The sequence below is a fragment of the Hyperolius riggenbachi genome, chromosome 12, assembly GCF_040937935.1.
Source record: "Hyperolius riggenbachi isolate aHypRig1 chromosome 12, aHypRig1.pri, whole genome shotgun sequence".
NCBI classification, from domain to species: Eukaryota; Metazoa; Chordata; class Amphibia; order Anura; family Hyperoliidae; genus Hyperolius; species Hyperolius riggenbachi.
Window position 1 is genome coordinate 190,772,582 of NC_090657.1, and position 27,165 is coordinate 190,799,746.

Sequence of the window (27,165 nt, forward strand, 5' to 3'; positions counted from 1 at the left end):
CCCCTGCAATGGCAGGGGTTGCAGGGGCGATTGTTAGGTCCATGCCATTATATGAATGGTGTTATCTGGAGAAATGTTCACTATTGGAATGTGCACATCAGAGCGAGATCGAGTGACAATGACAGGTCTAAGGTGATAACCACAGCCAATTCTCATATACAGCTATCAGGCACTAATAATCCTTTGTTGCAGCCACTTTAAAAAGAAAGTTCCAGTCTTGTTAATGAGAAGAAATCTTGATGTTCCGTATACAGTATAGCTGCTTCACAAGCTGGAGAGGAGACGGTACAAGTGGCTGTACAATCAGCTGACATTAGCGATCAATCGCAATCTGCCTTTGCCTGACTGCTGAGTTTTACCCACAGGCCTCCAGTGAGTGCACTGCTCATAGTTCATCCATGGAACAGGCAAAGGGCAAACAGACACCCAGAAATGTGCACAGTCTTTGTGCTTTATCCATCTGCAGAAAGTAACAGCCGGAACAGGACCCTCCAGTCTGAAGCCACCATTGCTGTACTCCACTTTGGGAATCTCATCATGGACAGATGGCTCCTATGTGATCGCAGGTCTCCATCTACTGGTGGGACACACAATCTGAAGATCCTGTGGAAACAGCATGAGAGGTGTGAGGAACAGGCATGTATTCTACTCAGTCCCGGAAAACAAAATCATTATTTCACAGTAAATTCTATAAGCCTGTCTTTAAAGCAGACCTGGACTCAGAAATTCCACTCTGCTCTAAAAGATAAGCAACAGCATAACATTTAAAGAAGAACATTTGTTACAGCTGATACAAAACCTGCAATAAATGTAGTGCATGCCTACTTCCTGCTTTCATGGACGCAGACAAAGGGTTAATATCCTGTGTTTACAAATTAGCTGCTCTGTCGAGGAAGACAGGTCATACAGCCGAAAGATCAAATTACAGCTTGTGATTAGTCACACATGAGGGGGGATTAGACAGGCTAAACTCTCTGAATACATACAGGGTGCATTTCGCTAGGTTTTCCTTCTGTCCTGTGCAAGAGTTCAGGTCCACTTTAAAAAAGGCATACAAAAAGGAAATGTTTTTAGATTCAATGTTCAATAAAAATTAAACCATCTAATTGAAATCAGCTCCCAAAAAGCCAGCAGTGGTGGTATTCCAATTAATATCAAATCAGATTTTTACCAAAATTTCACACATATCAAGTAATTCATGGTAGTCAAACAATATTCTTGTATAACTTGCTTTACTAGTAACCCAAGTTTCATTCTATTACTACTATGGTGTGGCTGGGTTATATCTAGTGGTGTAGAATCAGGGGGTTGCAGAGGTCTCGACCGCACCGGGGGCCCTTGGCCAGAGGGGGCCGCCGTAGGGCCCTCCCTCAATTGCAGTATTAACCTTTTATTGGTCCTGTGCTGGTAATGCTCACTTCTATAGATGCTTTCAATGATACTAATCATTACCAAGCTGTTCCCCTTCCCCTTCTTGCACCTCTGACACTGTGGTTGTCTTTGGCAGGTTTTGGTGCGCCGTCTCAATTGATATGTATAGAGTGCTGGTGGAGGGGGGGTATGTAAAGCTCTCACCAGGGCCCATAGCTCCTTAGTTATGCCACTGGTTGCATCAGTACTGTGTTTATTGCAGCCCAGTTTCTAGGGGCGAGTGGGTAGCCACCTGGGGACCAGTGCCAGAGGGGGGAGCAGCAGGCCCAGAGACAGAGCCGGCCTTTGGGGGTGGCAAGTGGGGCAATCGCCCCAGGCCCCGCGTCTGAGGAGGCCCCGCACCCTCTGCAGTGCTGGGGAGAGCGGGCAAAACTCACGTGTCTCCGATGCTCCAGCTACCATCTATTTACTCTCTCAGCATTTGTGTATTGGTAACAGCGCCCCCTATGACGACGTGACCGCATGTCACCACAGGGGGGCACTGTTACCAATACACAGATGCGATGCTGGGAGAGGAAATAGATGGTAGCTGGAGCATCGGAGACACGTGAGTTTTTGCACTCTCCAGCACTGCAGCCACCTTGCTATCTAACCTGTACTGCGGGGCACCTACCTATCTATTCTATACTGCAGGGCATCTACCTATCTAATCTATACTGCAGGGCATCTACCTATCTAATCTATACTGCAGGGCATCTACCTATCTAATCTATACTGCAGGCTGGCACCTACCTATATAATCTATACTACAGGCTGGCACCTATCTAAATTATACTGCAGGCACTTATCTAATCTATACTGCAGGGCATCTACCTATCTAATCTATACTGCAGGGCATCTACCTATATAATCTATACTGCAGGCTGGCACCTACCTATATAATCTATACTACAGGCTGGCACCTATCTAATCTATACTGCAGGCACTTATCTAATCTATACTGCAGGGCATCTACCTATCTAATCTATACTGCAGGGCATCTACCTATCTAATCTATACTGCAGGGCATCTACCTATCTAATCTATACTGCAGGGCATCTACCTATATAATCTATACTGCAGGGCATCTACCTATATAATCTAGGCTGACCATGCGTCCTCTTTTGCCCGGACAGGTCCACTTTTTCAGACCTGCCCAGGCTGTCCTACCGGATTTCTGAAATGTCCGGTGAAGTAAAGAGAGCCGAACACACTTGCAGAGATCCATTGGGCTGAGATGAGCCGAACACTGCGAGCCAGCGACATAAGAACCGCTTGCAGAGATCCACTGAGGCTGAGATGAGCCGAATACTGCAAGCCCAAGCAGCAGAAGAACCGCTTGCAGAGAATCTCTGCAAGCGGTTCTTCTGCTGCTTGGGCTCGCAGTATTCGGCTCATCTCAGCCTCAGTGGATCTCTGCAAGCTGTTCTTCTGCAGCTTGGGCTGCAGGAGAAGTGAGCTAGGAAGTGCCGACAGCTAGGGGGAGGAGGCGGAAACAAGCCAGCGGCAATAACACACAGGCTGTGTGACTCAAAGCAAGTCATCGGAATGCTGGGGATAAGATAAGGAAGCCTCAGATGGGAGGGGGAGAAGAAAAGTGGACAGCCTGACACAGGACAGAGAGAGGAGGCTGAGATTGGAGGGGGGAGAGGTGAGCTGACAATAGAGGGAGAAGCAGAGTGCAGCCTCAGCCACTACTAGTGTTCTGCATGCTGTGCACTGTGTAGAAACCTCCAAGCCCTTGCCAGCCACAGTACTTCAACACAAGCTGGACACTTGTTAGACACCCTGTATACATGCTTGTTATATGCTATTAAACCTGTAATGTCTTAAAAAAAAAGTCCCTTTGTCTCCTGTTGCAGCCAAGTTTTATTCTCGCAAGTCGATGTCCCTGGCCATGCGCATCTACGTTTGCGTTCCCTTCTCCATGAGTGTCCTGCGCGGGTGCAGTGCAAGGTTTTCTCATACTGTGCAGGATGCTCTTGGTGATGGGAGTGCGAATGAGGACTTTTGTGTGGCCAGGGGCAGTGGACAATGACTTGCAAGTCCGAAAGAACAAAACTTAGCTGCGGCGGGGGACTGGTGGATCGTTCAGAGACGGTGTGTGCCCACGGAGGCTGCAGGGGGCTGGCAGAAGCTCCAGGTAAGTGAAACTTTTTTTAAAGACATTACAGGTTTCCTTTAAAGGAATTCTGAGATGTTTAATAGTTTTGTTTTCGTACTTACCTGGGGCTTCCACCAGCTCCATGAGGTGCGTGGACTCCCTTGCCTTCCTCTCCAGCCACTCTGTTATCTTATTATCCCCTCCAATAATCTGTCCAGTCGCACTCTTTGCGTTGGTGACTTGGTCAGAGGAGAACGAGGGAGGTATATTTAGGCAGCCGCACGCAGCATGGGGGAAAGAGCATTTTGTGGGGAAATGTGCTGCCAATCTCATTGCATTTGTCTGGAAATGTGCTGCCAATCTCATTGCATTTGTGGGGAAATGGGCTGCCAATAAGATTGCATTTGTGGGGAAATGTGCTGCCAATAAGATTGCATTTGTGGGGAAATGTGCTGCCAATCTTATTGCATTTGTGGGGAAATATGCTGCCAATCTCATTGCATTTTGTGGGGAAATATTCTGCGAATCTGATTGCATTTTGTGGTCGGCCGGCCTCCGCCATGTGATCTGGAAAAAAAAAACGACCCTCCATGCCTGCGAAGTTGGACAGCACACTGCTTAGGTCTTGTATATTTGGCCCCACCCATGACCACGCCCACATACTGTTGTGATCGTCCTCTTTTTTGGAAATCAAAATATGGTCACCCTAATATAATCTATACTGCAGGCTGGCACCTACCTATATAATCTATACTGCAGGGCATCTACCTATCTAATCTATACTGCAGGCTGGCACCTACCTATATAATCTATACTACAGGCTGGCACCTATCTAATCTATACTGCAGGCACTTATCTAATCTATACTGCAGGGCATCTACCTATCTAATCTATACTGCAGGGCATCTACCTATCTAATCTATACTGCAGGGCATCTACCTATCTAATCTATACTGCAGGGCATCTACCTATATTATAATCTATACTGCAGGCTGGCACCTACCTATATAATCTATACTACAGGCTGGCACTTTTCTAATCTATACTGCAGGCACTTATCTAATCTATACTGCAGGGCATCTACCTATCTAATTTATACTGCAGGGCATCTACCTATCTAATCTATACTGCAGGGCATCTGCCTATCTAATCTATACTGCAGGGCATCTACCTATATAATCTATACTGCAGGGCATCTACCTATATAATCTATACTGCAGGGCACCTACCTATATAATCTATACTACAGGCTGGCACCTATCTAATCTATACTGCTGGCACCTATCTAATCTATACTGCAGGCTGGCACCTATCTAATCTATACTGCAGGCACCTATCTAACCTATACTGCAGGCTGGCACCTATCTAACCTATACTGCAGGCACCTACAGTGGTGTGAAAAACTATTTGCCCCCTTCCTGATTTCTTATTCTTTTTCATGTTTGTCACACTTAAATGTTTCTGTTCATCAAAAACCGTTAACTATTAGTCAAAAATAACATAATTGAACACAAAATGCAGTTTTAAATTATGTTTTTTATTATTTAGTGAGAAAAAAAACTCAAAACCTACATGGCCCTGTGTGAAAAAGAAATTGCCCTTTGAACCTAATAACTGGTTGGGCCACCCTTAGCAGCAATAACTGCAATCAAGCATTTGCGATAACTTGCAACGAGTCTTTTACAGCGCTCTGGAGGAATTTTGGCCCACTCATCTTTGCAGAATTGTTGTAATTCAGCTTTATTTGAGGGTTTTCTAGCATGAACCGCCTTTTTAAGGTCATGCCACAACACCTCAATAGGATTCAGGTCAGGACTTTGACTAGGCCTCTCCAAAGTCTTCATTTTGTTTTTCTTCAGCCATTCAGAGGTGAATTTGCTGGTGTGTTTTGGGTCATTGTCCTGCTGCAGCACCCAAGATCGCTTCCGCTTGAGTTGACGAACAGATGGCCGGACATTCTCCTTCAGGATTTTTTGGCAGACAGTAGAATTCATGGTTCCATCTATCACAGCAAGTCTTCCAGGTCCTGAAGCAGCAAAACAACCCCAGACCATCACACTACCACCACCATATTTTACTGTTGGTATGATGTTCTTCTGCTGAAATACTGTGTTACTTCTACGCCAGATGTAACGGGACACGCACCTTCCAAAAAGTTCAACTTTTGTCTCGTCGGTCCACAAGGTATTTTCCCAAAAGTCTTGGCAATCATTGAGATTTTTTTTAGCAAAATTGAGACGAGCCTTAGTGTTCTTTTTGCTTAAAAGTGGCTTGCGCCTTGGATATCTTCCATGCAGGCCGTTTTTGCCCAGTCTCTTTCTTATGGTGGAGTCATGAACACTGACCTTAATTGAGGAAAGTGAGGCCTGCAGTTCTTTCGATGTTGTCCTGGGGTCTTTTGTGGCCTCTCGGATGAGTTTTCTCTGCGCTCTTGGGGTAATTTTGGTCGGCCGGACACTCACTGAAGGATCATCACTGTTCCATGTGTTTGCCATTTGTGGATAATGGCTCTCACTGTGATTTGCTGGAGTCCCAAAGCTCTAAAAATGGCTTTATAACCTTTACCAGACTGATAGATTTCAATTACAGTACTTTTGTTCTCATTTGTTCCTGAATTTCTTTGGATCTTGGCATGATGTCTAGCTTTTGAGGTGCTTTTGGTCTACTTCTCTGTGTCAGATAGCTCCTATTTAAGTGATTTCTTGATTGAAACAGGTGTGGCAGTAATCAGGCCTGGGGGTGACTACAGAAATTGAACTCAGGTGTAATAAACCACAGTTAAGTTATTTTTTAACAAGGGGGGGCAATCACTTTTTCACACAGGGCCATGTAGATTTGGAGTTTTTTTCTCACTAAATAATAAAAACCATCATTTAAAACTGCATTTTGTGTTCAATTAGGTTATCTTTGACTAATAGTTAACGGTTTTTGATGAGCAGAAATATTTAAGTGTGACAAACATGCAAAAGAATAAGAAATCAGGAAGGGGGCAAATAGTTTTTCACACCACTGTATCTAACCTATACTGCAGGTTATATCTAATCTATATTGCAGCCACCTTGCTATCTAACCTATACTGCAGGCACCTACCTATCTAATCTATACTGCAGGCTGGCATTTATCTAATCTATACTGCAGGCTGGCACCTATCTATCTAATCTATACTGCAGGCACCTATCTAATCTGTACTGCAGGGCACCACCCTACCTACTCTATACTGCAGGCACCTATCTAATCTATACTGCGGGGTACCTACCTAACTAATCTATACTGCAGGCACCTTCCTATCTAATCTGTACTGCAGGGCACCTACCTACCTATCTAATCTGTACTGCAGGGCACCTGCCTGTCTAATCTATACTGCAGGGCACCTATCTATCTAATCTATACGGCAGGCACCTATCTAATATATACTGCGGGGTACCTACCTAACTAATCTATACTGCAGGCACCTTCCTATCTAATCTGTACTGCAGGGTACCTACCTACCTAATCTGTAATGCAGGGCACCTACCTGTCTAATCTGTACTGCAGGGTACCTACCTACCTATCTAATCTGTAATGCAGGGCACCTGTCTAATCTATACTGCAGGGCACCTACCTATCTAATCTATACTTCGGGGCACCTACCTATCTAACCTATACTGGAGGCACCTACCTATCTAACCTATACAGAGTGTGGGCTTCCACAACGTGTGTATCCACAGCATATATCTCTAGGCCCCGCATATGACACTTGCCCCAGGCCCCGCGTACTCTAAGGCCACCTCTGCCCAGAGAGAAGAGTCGGGAAGAATGCAGGGCTGTGAGGGAATGGGGAGGAGCTTCTATGTTCCCTCCCTGCGCTAGTGTTGGGCGAACAGTGTTCGCCACTGTTCGGGTTCTGCAGAACATCACCCTGTTCGGGTGATGTTCGAGAGTTCGGCCAAACACCTGATGGTGTTCGGCCTTTTAAGTTCGGGTTCGCCCCGAACTACTAAATGGCCGCGAACAGGGCCGAACAGGGCCCTGTTCGGCCGAATACTGCCCCCCTATGGGGTCGCAGGCATAAGGGGGGAGCATGCCCCAATCATGGGGGGGGTCGGAAATTCCCCCCACCCCCTCCGCTAGCGCTCCCCCCTCTGCCCGCTACCCCATACAAAAGTTTAATGAAGTAAAACAGTACCGGTCCGGTGGTAGTGGGTGGCTGGCAGTGGGCGGCACTGTTTAGTGAGTGACTGAGGAGGAGGAGTCCGGAGAGTGACGCGTTGAGGGAGGCCGGGCAGCGGGCGGTTCAGCAGTAGTACCGTACTACTGCTGAACCGCCTGCTGCCCGGCCTCCCTCAACGCGTTACTCTCCGGACTCCTCCTCCTCAGTCACTCACTAAACAGTGCCGCCCACTGCCAGCCACCCACTACCACCGGACCGGTACTGTTTTACTTCATTAAACTTTTGTATGGGGAAGCGGGCAGAGGGGGGAGCGCTAGCGGAGGGGGTGGGAGGAATTTCCGACCCCCCCGCGACCGGGGCATGCTCCCACCTTATGCCTGCGACCTCATAGGGCCCCCAAAAGCGGGATGTTCGGGGAGTTCGGCCCGAACATGCCGAACATCGCGGCCATGTTCGGCGAACTTTCCCGAACCTGAACATCCAGGTGTTCGCCCAACACTACCCTGCGCACGTATTGTAATGTTGCCAGTGAGCTGGGGGCAGGGTGAGCCGAATGACAGCTCTCCCTGCTGCTGCTCTAATTCCCAGAGGTGTTCAATACTATTCCTCCTCCATACTGCCCTGTCTGACCACCCTATACTGGGCTAAGTATCTGTTTGCACTATTGCCTGCTCTGCACTTTATTCTATAGGCTGTTCCAACATTTTTCAGTCTGACATTAGACAGACTTTATTCACCTTCTTAGAGGTGCCACTTTGATTTATTTATTGATTGAATTTATGCATATGTGTTTTGCACAAAATATTTAAGATGTGGTCTGTGATGTAGGTCTATATGTACACTATATATCGGGTTTGATTTATTGTACTACTTGCACATCACTGAACCTGGATTCATCCCCCTGTGGGCTTAAACTTGAGCTCCCAGAGGGAATATATTTCAGATTATACCTTCCCTTCCCATGTAATAACCCCACATGCTTGGCCTGCAAATTTGTCAATCCCACTACCTCATTTTCATCTATAGTTATCGTATTTTCCGGAATATAAGACGCACTTTTTCTCCCCCAAAAATGTGGAGAAAAAGTCCCTGCGGTCTCATCTGTCCCCGGGCTTCTTCCGCTCCTAGCTGGCTCCCTGTCAAAGATAGAGTAGTGGCAGAGCAGCTCACCTCAGCCAGCGATTCAAGTGCTGGCGATCTGCAGACATATCCTCTGTCACATGGCTGCCTCTAGCGAAGGCTTTTGTTGATGACGCGTCATCAATAAAAGCCTTCACTAGAGCCGAGGCAGCCACGTGACACAGGAGATGTCTGCAGGTTGCCAGTACTGGAATTGCGGCTGAGGTGAGCTGCTCTGCCGCTACTCTATTTTTGACAAGGAGTGGAGAAGACCACCTGGGAGCGGAGGGTACCAGCCGGGGATGGAGGAGACCACCCCGCGCTGGGAAAGGAAGCCACGCTATTTAATTTTAAACAGGGAGCTGAGGAGACAAGGGGTGAGGGGCAGGGGGACCAGGGAGAGTCAGTGGGACAAGAAGGGGACATGGGGACTGGGAAAAGGCACATGGGGACCAGGAGGAAACATAGGAGGAGACACAGGGGGGAATAAGAGGAGACACAGGGGGACCAGGAGGACACACAGGGGGACCAGGAGGGAACACAGGAGACACAGAGGGACATAGGAGGAGATACAGGAGGACCAGGAGAAGACACGGGACATGGGAACCAGGACGGGACAAAGTGGGACCAGGAGGGTACACAGGGGGACATTAGGGGGCAAAGGAGGACACAGTGGGACACACCAGGGACAGAAGGGGACACACAGGTAGAGCAATGGAGGACAGAAGGGGACATAGGAAGACACTAATTCGGGGGAGAACAACTGGAACATGGACGCACCGGGTTTAGTATATTTTTTTTTTCCCCTGGATTTTGCCCTCTAAACCGAGGTGTGTCTTATATTCCGTAGCGTCTTATATTCCGAAAAATATGGTACTGTAATGATCCGCTCAGCTGTCTGCATAGACAGACAGCTGTTTGCATAGACAGACAGCTGTTTGACCATTCCTTAAGTCTGAGGGCTGCAGGTCTCTGGAAAAGAGACCTGTCTTTGCTTTGCTGGTTTCAGACCTGTTCTGCTGCTGAGGAATTTGCATACATTCATTATGCAAATCACCTACCTGCCTCCTTTGAAGGCTGGCAGTATAAATACCATGTTCTCCCAGAATCCTTTGCTGGTCATCCTTCATGGTTTGTTACTGATGAACTCTCCTAGAGTATCAGCCCTGTTTGTTTGCTAAAGTTTATCTTAGAGTAATTCTTGGGACTGCACTAGGCAGCTCCTCTAGTGCAGTCAGGTTGCCTTATCTGTTTTGTCTGTGTTGCCTCTCTGCTGCAATTGTCCTGTCGCCAGCGGTGGTCGACAGGAAACCGTTCTGCTTATCTAGGACTAGAGCTGGTATAATGGCACCACCTGGTGGAAAAACATATATATATATATACACACACATTTTTCACAATCTATAATGAAACCTGTTATGTGGCATATACTGTATATTGCACTTGTTGTATAGACCCTAAGAAAATATAAATATACTGCAAGTGACATGAGCAGGTAAAATAACATAGCAGAACATGAGATAAGGTGCATGTGCAATGATAATAAAGTACATCATGTTATCATCTACATATGAATAAATACATTATTATATTTTCCTTTTAGGTTATAAAGAACAGAATAAATGCCCGAATTGAAACATTATAAATATAGCATTGAAAGAAGACAATACATATAATTATTAGTTCTAGAGCAAGGATATAGAAGCATATATAAAAACCAAAGAAAAGTTAATAGAAAATTAAAGGTACTCCAAGCACCTCTCATGGGCATGCCTTTAAAGGAAAGGTTCAGGGTAACGTGGAAAAAAATAAAAATCCATATCCACTTACCCGGGGCTTCCCCCAGCCCGTGGCAGGCAGGAGGTGCCGCTCCAGAGGCTTCCGGTCGTCTTCGGTGGCCGACCTGACCTGGCCAGACCGGCTGCCAGGTCGGGCTCTTCTGCGCTCCACGGACGGGCTCTTCTGCGTCCCACGTCAGGCTGTACTGCGCAGGCGCAGAACTACTGCGCCTGCTCAGTACAGCCCGGAGGACGTCCGATGACGTCAGCGCGCCCGCGTGGGACGCAGAAGAGCCCGTCCGTGGAGCGCAGAAGAGCCCGACCTGGCAGCCGGTCTGGCCAGGTCGGGTCAGCCACCGAAGACGACCGGAAGCCTCTGGAGCGGCGGCGAGGGCACCTCCTGCCTGCCACGGGCTGGGGGAAGCCCCGGGTAAGTGGATATGGATTTTTATTTTTTTCCACGTTACCCTGAACCTTTCCTTTAAAGGCATGCCCATGAGAGGTGCTTGGAGTACCTTTAATTTTCTATTAACTTTTCTTTGGTTTTTATATATGCTTCTATATCCTTGCTCTAGAACTAATAATTATATGTATTGTCTTCTTTCAATGCTATATTTATAATGTTTCAATTCGGGCATTTATTCTGTTCTTTATAACCTAAAAGGAAAATATAATAATGTATTTATTCATATGTAGATGATAACATGATGTACTTTATTATCATTGCACATGCACCTTATCTCATGTTCTGCTATGTTATTTTACCTGCTCATGTCACTTGCAGTATATTTATATTTTCTTAGGGTCTATACAAAAAGTGCAATATACAGTATATGCCACATAACAGGTTTCATTATAGATTGTGAAAAATGTGTGTGTATATATATATATGTTTTTCCACCAGGTGGTGCCATTATACCAGCTCTAGTCCCAATTAGAGTTGGGCCGAACGGTTCGCCGGCGAACGTGGTTCGCGCGAACGTAGGTGGTTCGCGTGCGGGTACCGCACGCGAACTTTTTGCGGAAGAAGTTCGGTTCGCCCCATAATGCACTGAGGGTCAACTTTGACCCTCTACATCACAGTCAGCAGGCCCAGTGTAGCCAATTAGGCTACACTAGCCCCTGGAGCCCCACCCCCCCTTATATAAGGCAGGCAGCGGCGGCCATTACGGCCACTCGTGTGCCTGCATTAGTGAGAGTAGGGAGAGCTGCTGCAGTCTCTCATATAGGGAAAGATTAGTTAGGCTTAACTTCTTCCTGGCTGCATACCTGTTCTGTTCAGTGAGCCCTCAGCCCACTGCATACCTGTACTGTGATCCTGCCACTGCATACCTGTTCAGTGAACCTGCCACTGCATACCTGTTCAGTGATCCTGCCACTGCATACCTGTTCTGTTCAGTGAGCCCTCAGCCCACTGCATACCTGTACTGTGATCCTGCCACTCCATACCTGTTCAGTGATCCTGCCACTGCATACCTGTTCTGTTCAGTGAGCCCTCAGCCCACTGCATACCTGTACTGTGATCCTGCCACTGCATACCTGTTCAGTGATCCTGCCACTGCATACCTGTTCAGTGATCCTGCCACTGCATACCTGTTCTGTTCAGTGAGCCCTCAGCCCACTGCATACCTGTTCAGTGATCCTGCCACTGCATACCTGTTCAGTGATCCTGCCACTGCATACCTGTTCAGTGATCCTGCCACTGCATACCTGTTCAGTGATCCTGCCACTGCATACCTGTTCAGTGAACCCGCCACTGTATACCTGTTCTGTTCAGTGGACCCGCCACTGTATACCTGTTCTGTGAACCCGCCACTGTATACCTGTTCTGTTCAGTGGACCCGCCACTGTATACCTGTTCTGTTCAGTGGACCCGCCACTGTACTGGGTGGCCACACTACTAGACCCTCGGTACAGGCACAAAGTGGCGGACCTGTTACCAACTCACCGGAAGGTGGAAAGGATGCAGCACATGCAGAACCAGCTGTCAACTATGCTTTACAATGCCTTTAAGGGTGATGTGACAGCACAACGCCAGCAAGGTACCACTGCCACTAATCCTCCTCCCGTGTCCACGCAGTCAAAGACAGGACGCTCCAGCGATCTCATGGTGATGTCGGACATGCGGACGTTCTTTAGTCCAACGCCTCGCCGTAGCCCTTCCGGATCCACCCTCCACCAACGCCTCGACCGGCAGGTAGCCGACTACCTGGCCTTAAGTGTGGATGTAGACACTGCTGTGAACAGCGATGAGGAACCCTTGAACTACTGGGTGCGCAGGCTTGACCTTTGGCCAGAGCTGTCCCAATTTGCCATCCAACTTCTCTCCTGCCCTGCCGCAAGTGTCCTCTCAGAAAGGACCTTCAGCGCAGCTGGAGGCATTGTCACAGAGAAGAGAAGTCGCCTAAGTCACAAAAGTGTTAAGTACCTCACCTTTATCAAAATGAATGAGGCATGGATCCCGGAGGGCTGCTGCCCGCCCCAAGACTAAGTCAGTCCCCGCACACACAGCATCTCTGCCTGCACGCCGTGTGACTGGCTGACTGGCCTGCCCCAAAAAGACTAAGTCGCTCCCAGTCCCTCCACACAGCATGTCTGCCTGCAGGCCGCTTCACTACCTTCTCTGCCACCACCAACAGGGTCCGGGACTCCAGGCGGATTGCTGAATTTTTTAGGCCGCTGCTAGCAGCGGCCGCTGTAATAATTTTTATGGTGCGTGTACATGACTGCCTAATTTTTCTGGCTGCACTGAGGGCAGCTGCAACAACAAAAGAAAAGGCATGTACATGCGCCCATTCCCCTTCGTGATCATTACCTTGCCGTGGTGAAGGGGCTTGCGTATCACAATGAAGCAATGACCGGCGCCTAGATGAGTGTCTCGGGGGGCACACAAAAGATAATAAGGTCGTTGCTTCATTGTGGTCAGACCAAATTTGATCAGCTGGACAGTCACTGTTCTGTCATTCAGCTACATCAGCCAGGCCGACCATATGGGCTGTAAAGCCACCAAAACCTGCACTCTCGCCATGGTGCGCACCAGTCCAGCACGGCCGTCACTAGTACAAACAGCTGTTTGCGGTGCGTTACACGGTGAGTTTGGTGTGTCAGTGTGAAGCAGTACCTTAATTACACTACCTGATTGATGTATACACATGCAAGATGTTTTAAAGCACTTTAGGCCTGTCATTTAGCATTCAATGTGATTTCTGCCCTTAAAACGCTGCTTTGCGTCAAATCCAGATTTTTCCCGGGGACTTTTGGCGTGTATCCCACTCCGCCATGCCCCCCTCCAGGTGTTAGACCCCTTGAAACATCTTTTCCATCACTTTTGTGGCCAGCATAATTATTTTTTTTTTCAAAGTTCGCATCCCCATTGAAGTCTATTACGGTTCGCGAACTTTAACGCGAACCGAACGTTCCGCGAAAGTTCGCGAACCCGGTTCGCGAACCTAAAATCGGAGGTTCGGCCCAACTCTAGTCCCAATCCATGTATGTACACATTTATTATTCTCATACAATACTCCCCACATCACATTCTCTACCTCCCCTCTTTATCCACCGTCCTATATTAATTCCCCTCATGTTATCATTAACATGTTTTTTACATGCCTTTTTTTATTCTCTCCCCCACCACCACTTTTTCCTCCCCTGGCATAATTCCCCCTTTCCTGGTAATTTTTTCATTATCCACACATTCCCTTTGCCCTTAGTTTAGACCTGTTTAGGTAATGGCCCTTGTACACTCCACACTTTGGCCGTGCATGCGTGCAATATTATGCATGCGCATCTATGCATGGCGACCCGCCCACCACCAGGAGCATACAGGTCATGGACATCCGCACATATGGCAAATCTGGACTGCTAACAACTCCCCCCCCCCCCCGGCCGCCCGCTGCCCCCTCCCCCTGGCCGCATACCCGTGCGGCCAGCAGGAAGGGAGCAGCGCAGAGAAGAGGGAGAGCTGTGGGCACAGTGGGGAAGGGGCCCATCTCCCCCCTTCCCTCACCTTAGGGCTCTCCCTTCCTTGCTCTCCCCTCCAGAACTAAGTCTTGTGAGGTGGTTGGCAGCGGGCGGAACTTACCTCCGTCTCGCTCCAAGCGCCAAAAGTTCTGGTGCTGCTGCTCTGGTCTGGACCAGACCAGACTAGCGGGAAATCCATCCGCCGCCTGCAACGAGACAGAGGTAAGTTCCGCCCGCTGCCAGCCACCCGCACAAGACTTAGTTCTGGAGGGGAGAGCGAGGAAGGGAGAGCCCTAAGGTGAGGGAAGGAGGGGGGAGATGGCCCCCCTTCCATGCTGTCCCCACGGCTCTCCTTCTCTGCGCAGCTCCCCTCCTGGCTACTTATTCTGGGGACATTGTACACATATACCCCTGACTACATATACTGGACACATATACCCCTGACTACATATACTGTGCACATATACCCCTGGCTACATATACTGGGCACATATACCTCTGGCTACATATACTGGGCACATATACACCTGCCTACATATACTGGGTACATATACCCCTGGCTACATATACTGGGTACATATACCTCTGGCTACATATACTGGGGACATATACACCTGCCTACATATACTGGGCACATATATCTCTGGCTACATATACTGGGCAGATATATCCCTGGCTACATATACTGGGCACATGTAACCCTGGCTACATATACTGGGCACATATACACCTGCCTATATATACTGGGCACATATACCCCTGACTACATATACTGGGCACATATACCCCTGACTACATATACTGGGGTTCTCTATACCTCTGGCTACATATACTGTACACATATACCCCTGACTACATATACTGGACACATATACCCCTGACTACATATACTGTGCACATATACCCCTGGCTACATATACTGGGCACATATACCTCTGGCTACATATACTGGGCACATATACCTCTGGCTACGTATACTGGGGACATATACCCCTGTCTACATATACTGGGCACATATACCCCTGGCTACCTGTTCTGGGGACATCTATACCACTGGCCACCTATTCTGGGGGTACCTATAGACCTGGGGCTACCTATTTTTGGGGAACCACTGCTGTCAGATTGAGTGTATTTTGGGGAACTGCTGCCAGGTGAGAGGTGTCTACCATATTAAAGGGGCATTCTGTCTATTTATGTGAAATGCTGTCTATTTATGTGCCTCATGACTGCTGAATTTGTCTTGTTGGGGGCCTCATGGTTACTGAATTGGTCTTGTTGGGGGCCTCAAGATCGCTGAATTTGTCTTGTTGGGGGCCTCATGATTGCTGAATTTGTCTTGTTGGGGGCCTCATGATTGCTGAATTTGTCTTTTTGGGGGCCTCATGATTGCTGAATTTGTCTTGATGAGGAGGGCCTCATGATAGCTGAATTTGTCTTGTTGGGGGTCACATGATTGCTAATGCGAGACTATGGGAAAAGCTGAATCATCATCATATGAGACGATCGCATTAAACCTACTTTTTCAGCTTTTTAAAACAGAAAATGAAACTGGGAGGTACTAAAAAAAAAGAATACATTTTTCAGGAGTAGGATGGATGAAATTGTTTATCTTCACAGTTTATTTTCAACTTGGATTTTCCATAATGTTCATGTATGAGTTAAAACGTTTGTATTTAGTTTAAATTGCTGTTGGCACTTTGCGATAAATAAGTGACTTTTGGGTTGCAGTTGGGCACTCGACCTCCAAAAGGTTCGCCACCACCACTTTCCTAATCTAATGTCCCACCATTGCTAAGTTCATGAAAACTTGTCTCCACCCGCGACCACACCCACATTTTGGTCCATGACCACACCCATTTTTCATCGTGGCGCGCGTATGTAGCACCATTTTTTTGGCGCCGCACACAACGTCCCCCCAAATTTTCAGCGCGGCGCCCCACTTCTCCCCCCCCCCCTTCTTGCAACCCCCCCCGGAAAATTTTCTGCGGACGCTCATAATTTAGGTGCGCTTGTGCATGGCTCTGCGCTTCCCTTACTCCTGCCTTCATCCAAAATGGCACCCACCGCCTCAAGCATGTTTCTACACAGGCGCGTGATGTCATGAGGTGCACCAACCACACCACACTGATGACATATTGGGGGAACCTGCCCACTTATTGGTTAATTGGCCCCATCACATAATATATAAAGCGCTCTCTGGTGAAAAGATATTCAGAGGGGCTTGGTTTGATCTAGTCCTACATTTGGTAAGTCCCCATTTTCTTTGCTTCCTTGGTTTATTTGTCTGAACTTTTATACTTTACTTTGTTTGATGATTCACCATATCTGCACTTGTATTGTGTTGATTCACTGCAGGGCCGGTTTAAGCAACAATGGGGCCCCAGGGCAAAATAAACCTGGGGGGCCCCCCAACAGATACCCCGGAACAAAAATTGGCATTAAGGGACCTTTTTTGCAGCTGGTATAGTCAGGGTGTGTTATTCGGTCGGAGCTCCACATTCTGGCTACCCCAGCCTGCATGGGGGACAAGGGGTTAAAAAGTTTCAGGAGGGGGGGGGGCCCCCACATAATTTTTTTTTTAAAAATTACCACACTCTAAACATAAAAAAAAAATTGGAAAATAGGTAAAAATGCCAGAGATCTTCATACAGCCATGTTGCGGCTGTATAGTGATCCCTGGCCAAAGCGCTGCAGCTGCGTATGGACCCCCTGGAAACTCTGTCAGGAAATGTATTGCTCTTTCTTTTGATACATGTAAAATTACACTACTGTTAGGTTTGCTACTAAAAGTGACATTTACCGCATTTAAAAGTATACTTTTTTCCTTCGAAACTTTAAAATCGATTTTCTCAAAAACTATAAAGGTCTTTTTGAAAAAAAATGTTTTCCTCTTGTAGCCACTGGGGGCCCCTACAAGCTCTGGGGCCCTGGGGCAATTGCCCCCTTTGCCTCTATTGTAGCGCCGGCCCTGATTCACTGTATGCAATAGCAACTTTTTTCAATATATAGCCTAGTCAAGTATACATGTTCTTCACAGTCAATCACATTCTTATTAGCATCCCAGTCCTTAGCACATCATTTTTAGCTAGCTATGTACATTATTGGATATCATGGGAACATGATCATGACATCATTGTTGCATTTAATCGATTGACTACAGTTACACTTTTACTATACAAGCCTTACTTAGCCAATTGTCTTTGATCCTCAGTTATATGCTCTGTTTAATTGCCTCATGAAGTAGGGTCATTCCTGCGAAACGCGTTGTACTGAACCTTGGAGTATGTAAATAAAATTGCTTTATTGAATAATGTCAACATCATCTTGTGTCTACTTGGAGGAGGTAAGTCCACCGCTACCTCCTCTATTTTTAAATTTTTTTGAACTGCTTTTATCCTTTTGTCCACCCTTGGTGGATTGGGTGTTTTTCTGATCCACGGAGAGCAATTTATTCTGGGGATCACTGAAACACTAAATTACCCTTGCACAGGGTGCGCTCTATAGTATTAGTGCTATACCAGCACCGAGCTTCGCTCTCCCTCTCCTCGGGTGCTCCATATCCAGAGCTAGTAGAAAACGAATAGACCGGCACCATCCAATGTATTAATGCTCTTTTATTTTCTTAATTCAGCATGACAGCATAAAAGGCAACGTTTCAGGGCAGCCACCCCTTCATCAAACTAAGCTGTCTGTGTACAAAGTTAATCTGACATCTACTTTCTTTATATACCCAGCACATTTCAAAAGTGACCAATCACATAAGGATATACAAATATACATCAATCACATGGCCCTAGTATATATGGACCTGATTGGAAACTTGTATGGTCACAGCTTATAGGTTCATATGTCTGTCCATCCTATCCACTCCCTCCCCCTCACAAATGGAAACTCACCCGCAATGCCTCCTCAGCCAGATCGCGCTATACAGTGGTTTCGTTATATTGATGATGTATTTTGTGTGTGGGCGGGGGCCACATCCGACCCATTCTCAATTTGTTGGTGAGTTAATGGGGAGATGCTCTGATATTAAACTGACAGTTCACAGTTCACAGTTCTACTGAACAGGTCAGTTTTCTGGATACACTGGTGATGCGTAAGGATCGACGATAGGTCACGGATCTCTATACTAAGCCCATGGATGTAAACTCCCTAATGCATTTTGGGTGTTTCCATCCGTGGGCCACTAGGAGATCCGTGCCAGTTGGACAGTTTCAGAGAGTAAATAGGATAGTTGAGGATGAGGCAGTCAGGTCACAGAGGATCAATGAGATGCATTATAAGTTTATCCAAAGAGGTTACCCGGATGAGATAGTCAAAACAGCAAGAAACAGAGCATAGAGCAGTTACCCAGAAAGAGGGAATAGGCGCAGAGATGTCAGTGAGCTAATACCATTTGTCACTAAACATAATACTGAGAGTGAAAATATAGCAAAGCTTATTAAACGACGTTGGCGTTTACTCACTGACAGCTTTCCTGGAATTACACAGTTCAAGAATCCCCCTCTTATTTCATATAAGAGGACACCTAATTTGCGGGATCAGTTGGTGCGAGCTGATTTTGATTCTTTTACTGCTAGTGGTCAGTCAAAATCTAATCGCAGGGGCACTTTTCCGTGCATGAACTGTGTTCATTGCAATTCGGTTATCAAGGGTGATCAGATTATGGACCCTTACAGAGGTACCAAATTTAAGATTCATGGTTGTTTCACGTGTGACACAACCTATGTTGTCTATGTGCTTAAATGTCCATGTGGATTTCTATATATACTTGTCACATAAACATGCAATTAGAGAAAATTTGACTGACCAAGCAGTGGCATATCATTTTAAGCAGGCTAATCACCCTGTTAGCCAACTTAGATTCATGGTTATCGAGCAGGTCGGGCCCCTTAGGAGGGGTGGTGACAGGCTGAAGAAGCTGCTGTATAGGGAGGCATTTTGGATTAAGAGGCTTGATACGATGGAGCCTCAAGGTTTAAATAGAGAATTATATTTGTTATCCTTTGTTTAATTTATTTTGTTTATTTGTCTCCATCGTATCAAGCCTCTGTAAATCCTTGGATCTTTGATTCTATGCTTGGCTGACTCTATATGAGATTGATTTCAGCTTCTGCATGAGTGTACATAAAATAGATGCAGTCTAATGTGCTGTTTCCATATTGCTCTGTATCACTTGCTCACTCTGATACGTTAAATTTCCTTTATTTCTTTGTTTCGGTCCCCTCTAGATATATATATATATATATGCTTTGCCTTTATGATAGGATCTATGGACGCTTTGTCCGTGTATAGGAGGTCTCCTCCCGTTGGCCGCTTGCCTGCCATGCCTTCTTTGTTTACATCTAAGCCGCGCACAGCGGTGGTTTTTCCGCCGACTGCGTCTGCTGTTGCTGGGGAGATGTGGGAGGCGGCGCATTGGCGCCGCCTTCCTACGTCATGCGGGCATGATCCCCATCAGGTCCGCCGGTGCGGTGGCCTGGTGGGAGTGACGGCCAGCGCGACCTGGCTGAGGAGGCATTGTGGTGAGTTTCCATTGGTGAGGGGGAGGGAGTGGATAGGATGGACAGACATATGAACCTATAAGCTGTGACCATACAAGTTTCCCATCAGGTCCGTATATACTAGGGCCATGTGATTGGAGTATATTTGTATATCCTTATGTGATTGGTCACTTTTGAAATGTGCTGGGTATATAAAGAAAGTAGATGTCAGATTAACTTTGTACACAGACAGCTTAGCTTGATAAAGGGTTGGCTGCCCTTAAATGTTGCCTTTTATGCTGTCATGCTGAATTAAGAAAATAAAAGAGCATTAATACATTGGATGGTGCAGGTCTATTCGTTTTCTACTACAAAGGCCCCAGGGTGCAGCTGGCTCTGCCGAGACACATCCACAAGCAACTTAGAGGAGTGCTCCACTGCCCTTTTGATCCATATCCAGAGCTAGGGTGCAGCGGGTGAGTATTAGAGCATACCCTCACCTCCTCCGGGCAATAGAGGTCCAAATCCCATCTGTCTTCAATTGTTTTTCTGATCGCTGATTGTGTTTCACATTTCAATCATGATTGCATGTCTAGAAACAGCAGAGGGCAAAGCCTAGGGTCTGCCCTATTCAAGTGGCTGTCAGCTGCTATTCTGGGATGACAATATTTTTCTTTACATGCCTAGCCTGAAAAGGACATAAAGTGAACCAGAGACGAAGCACCCTCATGTATTTTACCATATACAGCAGTGGGAACATTCGAGAAAATACCTACCCTGCTCTCGGTTTAATTTTTCCTTGCTCAGCTTGCTTGTTAGCAGTCCTGATCAAATCCCCGACTGAGCATTCAGTCTGGCTTTGCTCAGAAATCATTATACCTGAGTCTGTCTTCCCTGATGTCTTTTCAAGCCCAAGCCTGCTCCCTTCTGGCTCTGCTATAATGACTCAGCTATAATGATTCCTGAGCAAAGCCAGACTGAATGCTCAGTCGGGGATTTTATCAGGGCTGATAACAAGCAGGCTGAGCAAGGATAAATAAAACAGAGAGCAGGGTCGGTGTTTTCTCTAATGTTCCCACTGATATATATGGTAAAATACATGAGGGTGCTTTGTCTCTGGTTCACTTTAAGTCAGGCATCTCACACAGAGGTATGAAATCTGGCCTGAAAGGTACCATTTGGCTTGCTGCTGCCAGAGAGAGCCTCCAGCACAGCTGCAACCCAGCAAGAGACCAGACATAGAGGAGCCACTATGGGCAGATTTAAATTAACTGTATTGTATGATTTTTGCCATTTTAAGAAATATCATACTCATGATCTATATGAAAATTATATCATTTGATTTCTACCGTCCCACTGGACGTTTTGATGCAGCTTTCAAGGAGCTGTGGTAAGCTGCAGCCCAGTTATTAAACTTCTCAGGAAAAAACATGTCACACACTATCCATGTCTGGTGTTAACGTGATCCATATTCTTTGAAGTTGCAGACTTTGCTGTTATTATTTATGTGCAATGAACAGGGCTTGATTTATAGAAATGTCAAATATTCGGGATCCAAAGTTCCCTCCAAAAGAAAGGGACGCCCCAGCCCAAGGGCTGGCTCTGAGTTCTGCTCTTAAGAGCTGGGTCCTATGTAAGTAAAGGACTGAAATCTGATAAAGCTCCTCTATTTAACACCATCTATGGATTGAAGCTAGCAAGAGAACCCACAGCTAGTTTCCTGAATTCTGAAGCAAAGGATCATTGAATTTCTTGGATTTCCACACAAAGGACATATTTCTTACAAAACGTTGAGTATTCATTTTCTTTGTTTTACCCTTTTATATTACCTGTGGCTATCATCACTAAAAACTTTACTTTTAATAATTTTCTGTATACATTCATTATTTATATTTTATTTACAATACAAGACTTAAGGTCATTTTTTGGGCTAAATATCTATTTGAGCACCACAGAAAAAAATCCTAGCCTCAGTAACGTTTCGCTACCTGAAGTATTGTATTACTTCAGCCAGACTAGAGTGTTTTAACAATTATTTCACAGATTTAGAATAGTCAGTGCAGGTCCTCTGTCCTTCCACAGAGGTGGTGGCAGCCTTGTACCAGCAATATTGTGTATCAAAGTGTTTGTGTCGCTCGCACGCTCCCTCCTGGCCTGTCTGTTGCCCAATTCCAGCGGTTTCAGTGCATCGATTGAATCCACGATATTGGATTGTCTGTGCATTGAAATAGATAGGGAGGTATTGAGCAGTCCGGCTACTAGAACGCGTGTGAGACCGGACAGAGATGACAGATGGGACATGGATCTCTAAGGGCTCTTTCACACTACAGGCAGCAGTCAAAGGCTAAAACGCTGCGTTTTGGCTGCAGGCGTTTTCAAGGCGTTTTAACGCCAATACATTACAATCAATTGTAATGAGAAACGCAGCGGTAGGCCCAGAAAAAGCGCCTGGGAGCGTTGAAACGCACCGCTCCAAAACGCGGCGTTTAGTGTGAATGTTAAAATGAAAGTCTATGGACTTTCTTTTACCTAGGAAAACGCCAACTTCGGCCGTGGCGTTAAAACGCCGAAAAAGCCCTCTGGTGTGAAAGGGCCCTAATGCCTGGAGCTTGGTGGGATAGGATTAGAGATGGCCCGAACCTCCAATTTTCAGTTTGCGAACTTCCGCAAAAGGTTCAGTTTGCGCGAACTTTCGGAACCGCAATAGACTTCAATGTGGATGCGAACTTTGAAAACTAGAAACCCTTATGCTGGCCATAAAAGTGATGGAAAAGATGTTTCAAGGGGTCTAACACCTGGAGGGAGACATGGTTGACTGGGATAGACGTCAAAAGTTCTGCAAAAAAATTTAGTTTTCACACAAAGCAGTGTTTTAAGGGCAGAAATCACATTCAATGCTAAATTGCAGGCCTACACTACTGCATGTGTATGCATCAATCAGGGAGTGTAATTCTCCCTCTCTACCCCTCCTCTGGAGGAGGAGGATCTTGTCGTCCAGGGATTTGTAGGATGTCAAAAGCACATACATTGGCCAGGAATCGAACCCAGGTCAACTGCTTGGAGGGCAGCTATGTTCACCACTATACTACCAACATTACAGGCTGAAGCCAGCCTAGCTGGCCTGGGAAGGATGAAAAGCTAGGTGGCCATGCAACCATTCCTGCAAACATAAAGCTTACTTGTGTCTTACAACACATTGGCTTAAGACTTTACCAAATCCAATGTTCCAATATGGGGAAGCTTCTCTGTTTGCTGTTTTTTTTTTTTTTTTTTAAGTGTGGTGTCAGAGTTCACTAATCTCTTCAACTACAAGAAAGGCCCAGGAGTAGTCTTAGCTACTGTAATATCTATGTTATGGCAGGTCCCTTATTACACTTTCTCTTACAGGGCTATGGAAACCGTTTTGCCCATGCGATAAAACGAGGTGCAAAAATGAAATCATGCCTAGCAGAGGTTGGTTTTGATCCATCAACCTTTGGGTTATGGGCCCAGCACACTTCCACTGCGCCACTCTGCAGTCTGCTTACATTTGTATACAATCTTCAAGTTTAAGAAGGGTACATAAGTTGAAATAGTTACACTACAATCTATGTTACAGCAAGGCCCTAATGACACTTTCTCTTAAGGGAGGAGGGAGGAAGGAAGGTAGGAAGGGGAGAGGAAGGGAGGAGGATAGGAGGAGGGAGGAAGGGAGGGAGGGAGGAAGGAGTTGTGGGGAGCTATATAAGGAATAACAATCAGCCAGGAGCAAGCTAATAAGTGTACAAGAGCCTAACTAAGCTTCCCCTAGCAGAGTCTCTCAGCAGCTGTCCCTTCACTAATTACTGTAGGCAGAAGAGTGAGTAAAACAGCCAGAGAACCTTGCCTTTTATAAGGTAGGGTGGGGCTCCAGGAGCGAGTGTAGTCTGATTGGCAGCAATGTGCCTGCTGACTGTGATGTAGAGGGTCAAAATTGACCCTAATGGAGCATTATGGGGGCGAACCGAACTTCCGCAAAAGTTTGCCTTCGCTGGTGAATGTAAACCACCCAAAGTTCGCCTGGAACCGTTCGCGGGCAAACTGTTTAAACCATCTCTAGATATGATCCCACCAAGAAGCCCAAGGTAAGTGAAACTCTTTTGCTTTGCAATGGTTTAGGTTCACTTTAAAGTATACCAGAGCTGAGAAAATATAAAGGTTTTATACATACCTGCGGCTTCCTTCTGCCCCATGGACATCAACCGCTTCCACGCCGCTGTCCTCAGCCTTCTCCTGCTTCGATACCTGGTTTCATAACTTCAGCCAATCGCAGGCATTCTGCTCAAAAGAAGTGAGAGATACGTAGAGGACGCACTTCTTTTGCACAGACTGGCCACGACTGGCTGAAGTTACGGGACCCAGTACCGAAGAGGGAGAAGACTGAGGACGACAGTGTGGGAGCGATCTGCGCTTATGGGGTTGAAGGAAGCCCCAGGTATGTATAAAAAACTTTAACCACTTGCCGATCAAGTGATTTCCCATTGAGCTGTGCTGGGTGGGCTCTTCAGCCCCCAGCACAGATCGTGTTGCAGGCAGGGCGATCAGACTTCCCACCTTTATTCCCCGCTAGGGGGATGTCCTGCTGGGGGGGTATGATCGCTGCTGCTCTGCTGTGCCTTGCGGGGGGGGGCTCCTCAAAGCCCCCCTCCGCAGCGCTATTCCCCCCTCCCTCTCCTTCCCTCCCTCTCCCTGGCTCTGTGGGCGGTACAGGATGGCGATACATCCTGTACCGCCTCTGATAGGCTTCAGCCTATCAGACGGCGGCGATCCCCGGCCTATCAGAAGCCAGGGTTCGCCGATCTCCTTTACGGCGCTGCTGCAGCTGCAGCGCCGTACAGAGTAAACACCGGGGATTTCTTCCCCACGTGTTTACATTTCGCCCGCAAGCCTCCGATCGTGGCTTGGACACCCTCCGTGAACTGACATGGAACGGCCGCTCGAACATTTCCATGGAAACCCGCAGACAACCAGTTTACGCCAATCGACGTTAGCTGGTCGTCAAGAGGTTAATATCTTCTCAGCTCTGCTTTCCTTAAGGGGGGATGTGCAGGAGTACTATCGCTTGCAGGGATTAGGATTCCATCTCTCAGGTGATAGTATGAAGGCGGAGTGCTGTTAGCAGAGAAGTTACTAGCCTATGGGCTAGCAATGTGTAATGTACTGTTGCTACAAAGCAGCGAGGCAGAACAACAAACAGTGCACACAGGAATGGGAGGGTAAGGAGTAGAGCAGTGGGCTTGTCTGAGATAATCTGGCCAATTGCTGGCTGCTATGAAAATTTTATCTGAATAATCCCTATATTAGTATAACATGGTCTCAGATATAAAAAGACTGCAATACCGTTAAATATGAACTCCCACATACAAAGCTTTTACCCTTACTTTCAGCTCGCTATCAAGTACTTTCTGCTTGCAGAGTATCCATAAATGTTGGTTTGTGATGGCCATGAGTAGCTTGGAATACAAGATACCTCCTAAAGACCTAAACATATGATATTCAAGTCCTAGAATATGATTCCCATGGCCACAATGACTTACCTCGGGGGAAACTGCAGTGGGCTTTTCCGGGCCTTTACGTTCTTTGCAGAGATTTCTACAAGAGGACGCTAAGAAGACAAAACACAAATTTACTTCATTGTGAGCATAGAGGTCTGCTTCCAGGCCCAACACACAGGAGACAGAGAGAAGCTTGAACTAAAGCTGTGCATGCACAGACAATTTTGATTGGCCAGTTTAACTTTTTAACTTTCACTCTTTGTTGATTAAAAACACCACATGGGCATGGAGTTTGACAAAGGATAGTCATCCAAAACAGAGCTTGTTACCGGCCGCTTTTAATACGTTTAATGTTGGGCACACACAATGCAATTTTCTGCCCGATCGACGGGTGATCAGATGGGAAGTTGCACCGTGTGTACATGTCCAAAGTGCAGCCGATTGATAAAGCAATCGATTTGCCAATTATAGGTGCACAAAATCAATCACTTTATCAATTGGGAGCTGATCGGACATGTCAGAAATAATTCCGCATGCGATTCCGCATAGGTGCATGGGTGTATGTACAGTGTGTGGGTACGTGCGCAGACCATCTACACACAATACGTAAGTGCACAGTGTATGTGTGTACAGTGCATGGGTATATGTACAGTGTGTGGGTACGTGCGCAGACCATCTACACACAATACGTAAGTGCACAGTGTATGTGTGTACAGTGCATGGGTATATGTACAGTGTGTGGGTACGTGCGCAGACCATCTACACACAATACGTAAGTGCACAGTGTATGTGTGTACAGTGCATGGGTATATGTACAGTGTGTGGGTACATGCGCAGACCATCTACACACAATACGTGAGTGTACAGTGTATGTGTGTACAGTGCATGGGTATATGTACAGTGTGTGGGTATGTGCGCAGACCATCTACACACAATACGTAAGTGCACAGTGTATGTGTGTACACTGCATGGGTATATGTACAGTGTGTGGGTACGTGCGCAGACCATCTACACACAATACGTGAGTGTACAGTGTATGTGTGTACAATGCATGGGTATATGTACAGTGTGTGGGTACGTGCGCAGACCATCTACACACAATACGTAAGTGTACAGTGTATGTGTGTACAGTGCATGGGTATATGTACAGTGTGTGGGTATGTGCGCAGACCATCTACACACAATACGTGAGTGTACAGTGTATGTGTGTACAGTGCATGGGTATATGTACAGTGTGTGTGCACGTGCGCAGACCATATGCATATAATATATAAACACATATGTGTGTGTATGGTGCATGGGTGCATTTACAGTGTGTGGAAGACAGTACAACATGTGTTTTTAGCATGGTAGCAAGTGTAATGTGCATGCACTGAGAATCCCATGTAAAAGTAAAATGGATTATTCTCGTTTTTTCCTTTTCCGATATTAAAAACAAAACACAAAAGATTATTCAAACTAAAAGCAACTTTATGAAGGAGTCACACTCACTTGTTTTCTAATGTCGTCCATGGCCTGCATGATGCATTTGGGGAGGAGGCCATGACTGTAGGCCAAGATGGCGGATTGTTTCAAGGATATGCTTAGCATGCTCCTGTAACAGCAAACAGTGACAGTGCATTAATGTAATCCCAGAATTCTACAACAT

At 46.6% G+C, this 27,165-nt stretch overlaps 1 protein-coding gene across 1 annotated transcript; it reads right to left on the bottom strand.

The window, feature by feature from the left end:
* Positions 1-354: 354 nt before the first annotated feature.
* On the bottom strand, positions 355-27,053 carry LOC137542211 (phosphatidylinositol 3,4,5-trisphosphate-dependent Rac exchanger 1 protein-like). Its single transcript, XM_068263957.1, has 3 exons — positions 27,009-27,053; positions 25,560-25,627; positions 355-603 (listed from the first exon to the last, which is right to left on the bottom strand). The coding sequence occupies exons 1-3, from the start codon at positions 27,036-27,038 to the stop codon at positions 453-455; spliced, it is 249 nt and encodes an 82-aa protein (XP_068120058.1). The 5' UTR covers positions 27,039-27,053; the 3' UTR covers positions 355-452.
* Between the last annotated feature and the right edge of the window lie 112 nt (positions 27,054-27,165).